Source organism: Mizuhopecten yessoensis, unplaced genomic scaffold, assembly GCF_002113885.1.
Source record: "Mizuhopecten yessoensis strain PY_sf001 unplaced genomic scaffold, ASM211388v2 scaffold6913, whole genome shotgun sequence".
NCBI classification, from domain to species: Eukaryota; Metazoa; Mollusca; class Bivalvia; order Pectinida; family Pectinidae; genus Mizuhopecten; species Mizuhopecten yessoensis.
The window spans coordinates 57,084-65,707 of NW_018406787.1; the positions used below are offsets into that span (position 1 = coordinate 57,084).

At 37.7% G+C, this 8,624-nt stretch overlaps 1 protein-coding gene across 13 annotated transcripts in view; it reads left to right on the forward strand.

Moving 5' to 3' along the window:
- LOC110452837 (inositol hexakisphosphate kinase 1-like) overlaps positions 1 to 7,584 on the forward strand; it is a 34,072-nt gene extending 26,488 nt beyond the window's left edge. For all 13 annotated transcript variants that reach the window (XM_021501546.1, XM_021501536.1, XM_021501538.1 and 10 more), the window contains 4 exons: positions 809 to 998; positions 2,585 to 2,772; positions 3,324 to 3,499; positions 4,127 to 7,584. In XM_021501546.1, coding sequence (XP_021357221.1) covers positions 809 to 998; positions 2,585 to 2,772; positions 3,324 to 3,499; positions 4,127 to 4,678 — 1,106 coding nt within the window. In that variant the 3' untranslated portion in view covers positions 4,679 to 7,584. The remainder of the gene's footprint in view (positions 1 to 808; positions 999 to 2,584; positions 2,773 to 3,323; positions 3,500 to 4,126) is intronic.
- The last annotated feature ends 1,040 nt before the right edge of the window (positions 7,585 to 8,624 follow it).

An 8,624-nucleotide genomic window follows, 5' to 3' on the forward strand; every position in this document is an offset into this window, starting at 1 on the left:
TCTTCAGTAGACATTTAATGTTGAAATAGCTGTTTTTTTATGTCAATAATTCATTTACATTACTAGGGCTTTAAAATGGGAGTTAAAATGTATTTACAGAAAACACAGGAACACCATATTGTGTATGGATCCATGAACAAGCTTGACTTTAACTGATGCAGTTTTATATTTGTGATTATATTGGAATCATGTTTCTGTCTGTCTGTTAGTCCATGGATTAAAGCTTGTCTAGATAATTTATGTTTAACTACCAACCCAATTTCACCCAAATTTATATGCATAATTATATATTTATATGCATGATCAGGAAGTTGTGCACTTATGATTTTTTTTTCTTTTTCTAGAGTTATTTCCCTTTTTTGTACTAGGTCATTTCAAGCCTTGTGTGGACATTTCTTCAAAAGCATCTGCCCAATTACAAAATCTTTCTAGAAGTGATACACAAGGGATATCTACTTAATGTATACAAATTACCAACTTTTACTTTGGGGGATTCAAAACTGTGAAACCTGTCAAAAAAAGGACCAATATTTCTTGTTGGAATTAATGGACAGGACTTCTGATAACATGGGTTCAATTTACATGTAAATTTCATCAGTTTATATAGATTTTCTCTATGTGGGCTATTTTGAAGGTGTATTTTGTACAAGTTTATCACTACACAAGGTTTAGTTTTGACTGGTAGAGTGTAGGTCATGATAATGGCTCTGTAGCTTCTAACATAGTATTATTAGGTACGTTTATAATCTATAGATGCAAGCTGCTTTGGTATTTAGATCTAACACTGGTAATACCTTGTTTATTGTAGGGGTGATAGAGGTCCAGCTACACGAGGACAGTGAAGGCTACATCACACTGATTGGCTACCCTCCCGAGGGTGGTGGCAAAGTCAACTTTCCCAGGAATACGTCCCCAGTCTCCAGTGAGAGTGACACAGATACAGCCAGCCCTGTCCTAAACACCAAACACAAACATGACCGACCAGGTGACCCGTACAGGTAAGTTACACCAAGATGTGCAGGCAAAGTCTCCCCTACAGATAAGTCATATACAAAGACATTATAACTACTAAAATGACCCCAACAGTCACATATAGATACAACTGCTGGGATGACCCTTACAGTCACACGCAGAAACAGCTGCCAAGGTGGCACCTAAAGTCACATATAAACGCGCCTACTGAGGTGACCCCAACAGTCGCACATAGATACAACTGCTGGGATGACTCCTACAGTCACACGCAGAACCAGCTGCCAAGGTGGCACCTAAAGTCACATATAAACGCGCCTACTGAGGTGACCCCAACAGTCGCACATAGATACAACTGCTGGGATGACTCCTACAGCCACACGCAGAAACAGCTGCCAAGGTGGCACCTAAAGTAACATATAGACACGCCTACTGGGGTGACCCCTACAGTCACAAATAGATACAGCTGCCAAGGTGGCACCTAAAGTCACATATAAACGCGCCTACTGAGGTGACCCCAACAGTCGCACATAGATACAACTGCTGGGATGACTCCTACAGGCACACGCAGAAACAGCTGCCAAGGTGGCACCTAAACTCACATATAGACACGCCTGCTGGGGTGACCCCTACAGTCACACATAGATACACCTGCTGGGATGACTCCTACAGTCACACGCAGAAACAGCTGCCAAGATGGCACCTAAAGTTACATATAGACACGCCTACTGAGGTGACCCCTACAGTCACACATAGATACAACTGCCGGGATGACTCCTACAGTCACACGCAGAAACATCTGCCAAGGTGGCACCTAAAGTCACATATAGACACGCCTACTGGCGTGACCCCTACAGTCACACATAGATACAGCTGCCAAGGTGGCACCTAAAGTTACATATAAACACGCCTACTGGGGTGACCCCTACAGTCACAAATAGATACAGCTGCCAAGGTGGCACCTAAAGTCACATATAGACACGCCTAATGGGGTGACCCCTACAGTCACACATAGATACGGCTGCCAAGGTGGCACCTAAAGTCACATATAAACGCGCCTACTGAGGTGACCCCAACAGTCGCACATAGATACAACTGCTGGGATGCCTCCTACAGTCACACGCAGAAACAGCTGCCAAGGTGGCGCCTAAAGTCACATATAGACACGCCTGCTGGGGTGACCCCTACAGTCACACATAGATACAACTGCTTGGATGACTCCTACAGTCACACGCAGAACAAGCTGCCAAGGTGGCACCTAAAGTCACATATAGACACGCCTACTGGGGTGACCCCTACAGTCACACATAGATACAGCTGCCAAGGTGGCACCTAAAGTCACATATAGACACGACTGCTGAGGTGACACCTAAAGTCATTCACACTTATTCCTTTCAAGACCAAATAACTTTAGATATTATTGCCCTCTGATGTAATTGACCAAGTTAGTCATAATATTGAAAAGTAGTATTCATTGTTTAACAAAATGACATAACAGTACTTGAAATTATTTATATCAACTTGACATTGAAGTGTGTATATATATATTTTACCATGTAGTGTATGTGTGTGCCTACTTGACCTTGTAATAATGATATTGACCTTGACCTTGTAGTGTGCGTCTGCTGAGGAGTGGCAGCCTTGAAGTGAGCACACAGACAGAAAAAGTGTTCCACATGAATGATCCCAAATCAGGCAAGCATGACAAGACTGAGGGAATCAATCCCTGGAGCCTTAAGTGCCACAAACGCCAGCTGTCCAAGATGAGGCGTATCACACAGGGAGCTGGGTCCTTTACTAGCAGTATCCTTTACTGACCCACTGTATAAAGGAATGTCATCCAATGAAAAGTTGTAAACAGTTTATTACTCAATAGCTGGCTACAATAACAAAGCTTATGTTGGTGACGCTTCCATAAAACGGCATTAAACTTCCAAATAATGAAAGTTAAGGTTACTATGTTCCAACATTTCAGGTTTTACAAATTAATATGGAGTATGAGATGGGCTAGAATCTTGACACCTGCTGCAAACCGTTGAAGACAGAGTTGATCATAACTATTGTAAGGTACTACTGGTGTTCATCAAGTGTTTTAGCCGCATATTTTAATATTTCACTGTCAATAAGAAAAATTACAAAATCAGTTTACAAAAGTTCTTTATTTTACAAGTTCACAGTTCTTATTAGAATTTATTCTTACATTAACATAGGAAAGGGAACTTTTGATTTCACTAGCTCAAGATTGAGGGTTATTTTAATTCATCATTTTGTCTTAATTGACTGAATTAATGGAACATTCCTTCTCAAAGGTATCTTAAACCATTGTTTTGTCTGTGATCCTTGACATGTGACAGAGTTTATATTGCTGGAGAACGTTGCAGCCCAGTGTGACTACCCCTGTATCCTTGACCTGAAGATGGGCACACGCCAACACGGAGATGATGTCCCAGAGGCCAAGAAACAGAGTCACATCAGAAAATGTGAACAGTCCACCTCCAGTGTCCTTGGTGTTCGCATCTGTGGCATGCAGGTACAGGTCATAGGTCAACTTTTTCTGGTACAGGTTGAATTTCATGGGGATAGCTCTGCAATAACCTCAAACACTGAGGAAGGAAAAGGAACTGCCTTTAATTGTTTATTATAACACTCCCTCTTCCAGGGTTAAAGGGTAAACAAAGTAAAAATCTTGTGTTACAGATATCTCATGTGCTCTTCAAAAGATTTAGTTTGTATCTACTCCATAGTGGTTACATCAAGTTCTGTACCTCATTAGATTTTGGTGGTCAACTGCAAAGGTTAAACGATTGAATGTAACACTTGACATTTTGTGGGGTGGAGAGTATGTCTATGTTTATATATATACATTAAAACAAGTCAATACTGCATTTGTTTATAAAGACAGGTTTAATCGACATAAAAATGTATAAGAAAGAAATGAGTAATAGGCCCATTTCACATAGTATTCCAGATTCTAGTATCAGTAATTAAACCAATATCTGACATGATTGGCAAGTGTCGGAAGTAGTTTATTAGAGAACTGTTTTGTATCTAAATCCAATGCTCTTTGTCAAAGAAACTTGCTGTGCAGTGTTGCCTATTTAGTACTTTGGTATTATAATTTTATGCTAAGATACTGATACTGTTTTGTTATTACCAGGTATACCAGGCCAGCACTCAGAAATACATCTGTCACAACAAGTATTACGGGCGTAGTCTGTCAGTTGAGGGGTTCAAACAGGCCCTGTGTCAGTTCTTAAACAACGGCAACCAACTGCGGACAGAACTTGTGCATGAGATTGTAAAACGCCTACAGGAATTACACCAGAACGTGACAGAGCAGGACACATTCCGCTTCTACTCCAGTTCCCTTCTCATTATGTATGATGGTGTGATGGGCAATGGGAACACAGCATCTAGCAGTAGACAAGGGCGGTCCCAGTCAGCCAGAGAGAGGGACCTCGAACATGAAGACAGTGACAGTAACGCAAGCTCTGTGTCGGAGGGAGACAAGCCCTCTAACAGTCACTTCTTGTGTGATAGACGAGTCCCAAATGTGGACGTGAAGATGATAGACTTCGCACATAGTACACACAGTGGCTTTCAGGGCGACAAAACAGTCCACAAAGGGCCAGATCAGGGCTATCTCCTGGGCCTTGCAAGTCTCATCAAACTGTTTAATGAAATTGTGGATCGGCCACACCTGCCATAATGACCGCTGTGCTGTGAATATTGACACACGTTGTTGAATTTTGTTTGTAACTTTTAAGACTATGATACCTCAGGCAAAAAACACTGGACATTTCCAATGGCAGTCTGTCTCCGTCTACACCGAGGTGTTTAGGTGTCTCTACCTAGGGAAGGGGTGAACTATGGGGTCATCTATGGTTCTGTGTCCATATATCATTACAGGGTCATCCATGTATATAATTTTTAATTTCTATATACTTGATCAGAAGATGTCATGCATTTCTGTCACAAACAATATTTGCTTATAAAGATCTGCATAACATTACTTTTGATGACAATGTAATACCGTCTCAGCAGATGTTAAACAATGGAGACTTTATCCATTGTCTTCTCATACACATGTTGGCCTAACTTCTGATATAGACTTTTGTTGCATTTAGAACATTTATGATTTTATTAGCCTTGTTAGGAGTTTTACATAGGCACCTGTATTGGAAATCAGTTTAACATAGGCTTTGTTTGCTTTATTTTACAGAGAATATCATTTGTATGTTTAAATATCCCTTGATAAGAGCTGTGAGTAGTTATTTTAATTTTTGCAAAATTTTCATATTAATATGATAGATTCACATTAAATTATCTGCCTTGATATTAGATCATTTTAATGTGCAGTACATGTACATCTGTTAGTGTCAGTTATTGATTGCGTACTTTACTAACATGACAATATGTGGACTATGATTGATTGATTTGCCTCATTAATAAGTTTTATGAATTTTTCCAACACATTTTTATATGCCAATGATATGTAACTGTTCATCTATCATTTAAATTGTTTTAATAGACATTGTTATGGACAATTGATATTTCTTCAATATGTTTATGTAGTTTCACAAGGGTATTTATTTATCAGAAGTCTGAGTGATGTCTTCTGTTGGCCTTAAGGTTAGAATGATAGCCTAAGTAGGTATAAAGGTCAAGGTAGTGATCTCTGTAGGTTAGCTCAAGGTCATCCTCCAAAGGTTAAGGTCAGGGTCACCCTTAGAAGGTGAAGGTCAGAATGCTGACTTGAGTGTATTTGAAGGTCAGAGTGGAAAGAGATATGTTGTTTTATTCACCTGACGTTAGTCCTGTTCCTTGAGGGCAAAAGTATTCATGGTGGCCTTAGGGTGAAGGTCAAGGTTGCAGCCTCAGTAGTTAGGAAGGTCAATGTGATGATCTCAAGGTCATGGCATTAGAAATAAAGTTCAAGGTGATGACCTCAGTAGGTGTGAAGTTCAAGGTGATGACCTCAGTAGGTATTTAGTTCAATGTGAAGTATGAAGGTCAAGGTGGTGATCTTACATTGTATGTGTATACAGAGGTGCAATATACATTGTGCAGATATTATATTTACTTAGCCATGCTCGACCAGTTTACTTTATATATATATGCCAACCATGCTCGACCAGTTTACACTATATATATGACAGCCTTACAATGTTGAATGATGTTGTAATGAACATGTTTATACATCTCAAGAATCTTTTATATAATGCTGTTGAACATTTTTTTAAATGTCTCTCTTATTTGATTTAAAATAGACCCTGGTCCCAGTCTCTGAATCATCCCTTAACTTAAGCAGGTTCCGTAACTTAATATTTCCCATAGGACAGCATTTCTTAGGTAAGTGAATCTTTTTTCTTAAACTCAAAATGCTTCCAGATGGAAAATGAAAGAAATTTTCCTAGATTAGGGATTGTTTTTGAAACTGGGGCTTGTAGTATCATATTTGTATCTCATTTCATACCCTTTACTGTAATATATGGCATATTCTTCACTGATTCAAGTATTTATACATAAAAAAATACCGGTATATATATATATATATAAGGTCATCATCTCGTACTAAATCATACATTGATACATTGTCGGTCACAGATAACATATTGACATCCCTACTTTGTTTATCAGTTACAGGAGTTGTGTTGATGTTGTTTATTAATTGTGTCCAGTTGCTTGTTAGGTTAATTGTTGTTTCAGTAAAGTTGTGTTGAAGTTTCACTCTGTATCATCCAACGTGGATCTAAGCGTCGTGACAAGATACAAGAAATTGTGTTTGTACGTGTAGTTACTGATAGGTGTCTCACCAGTTCCACACAACACTTAACATATAATCTGATGTTTATTGTGTTACCGATTAAAAGGCTTTAAATATTAATTAAAATAATGTCTGTGACATTGTAATTGTTTCAAAGAGAATAACAAAAATGATATTTTACTGTGCCCTGTGAACATGAACATTGTCATACTCAACTTTATGTATTCGACTTGTATTTATATATTATGTTGACATATGTATTAATATATCATTTAGACAAATGTATTGATATATTATGTTGACATGTGTTGATATATTATGTTGACATATGTGTTGATATATTATGTTGACATAAGTGTTGATATATTATGAGGACATATGTGTTGATATATTATGTTGACATAAGTGTTGATATATTATGTTGACATATGTGTTGATATATTTTGTTGACATATGTGTTGATATATTATGAGGACATATGTGTTGATATATTATGTTGACATATATGTGTTGATATATTATGAGGACATATGTGTTGATATATTATGAGGACATATGTGTTGATGTATGATGTGGACATATATTATTTTAGGTTATAATTTTTATGCAGCTACATGGACATTAAGGCGCTATGAAAGTTAATGTGTGGAATCTGTCCCCCACGATTATAATGATACATAAAGTGACATGTTGCTGCAGAAACAATAATCACAGGTCTATCCCATCTCCCATTGATAACATTGACCAACCAGTACATCTTTATAACAGGGCAGCAATTATGCATTGGATCAGTAAATATTGATATACACAAAATCTCAGATTTTTGACGATTTTTCACCCTGTCTAAATAATGTAAGCATTGGAAGAGCAAAGAATTATTATAGGAATGTATTTCTACTGATGTGGTCAATTGCACACAGATCCGAATATGAAAATAAGTATTCAGGAGTGTCTTACCAAAGTGACACTCAACTCATTCACCCCTACATATTTAAACTGGATTTGCCCAGTCTTTGATTTGGGAAGATTCAAATGTGACTTAAGGGGTGGGTGCGTTAAGGTCGTCGTCAGCACAACGAGGGGAAGTAACTCTTACAAAAACTTAATTACAATGGTGAGATCAAGTAAACAGTGATAATGCATTTATAAAGGAGATAATGTATTTGATGCATGACCCTACTTATTTAAAGCACGTTGTAGAAGTACATTTATTATGACAATGGTGTCCTAAGCAACATGTGTAATGTAATCTTGTGGGATGTTATTTCTCTACTCATTTATGACGTCATAAACAATTAAACATGTAACTACAACATTGCGTCCTGATTTGACCATACAGTCGTATTTCAATTGTAAACTCATAAAAAGCATTGATAAAGATCATGACAGTGTTTGTAATGCTTACTTTTGTAACATGTTTGCATCAATTCTTAAGTTTGTGATAAAATGATCTTGAAACTGTTTCATTTTACGAAATTTGATAGAAATTAGGGGAAAGATCATTGGTCATTTTGTAGCTGAACCGTCGCCCAGTAGTCAATAAACGTAAGTCTTATTTTACCTTGATAGTCATTATACTGACGTTTTAAACTATTGTTTGAATGTTGTTTCAAGCTTAGGTATCATATATTGATGTATCGCGTTTAGGTTGAAATCATTGGTTATGTTTAATTCAGCCTACACAAGCCTTACTCCATTCACACTTCTTTAAATATTTGAGTAACTGCCTGTGTGGTAGTAATGTGACAATGTGTAGTCGAAGTCTGTCTCATGTTCTGTAGATCTTGCACTAATTACCGGTCTTTGTGTCAGGAACTTACAATGCTTTAATTATTTGTTGTTTTGTTATTGGTAAATATTTTTGTTGAAATCCATTTCGTGGCTAATG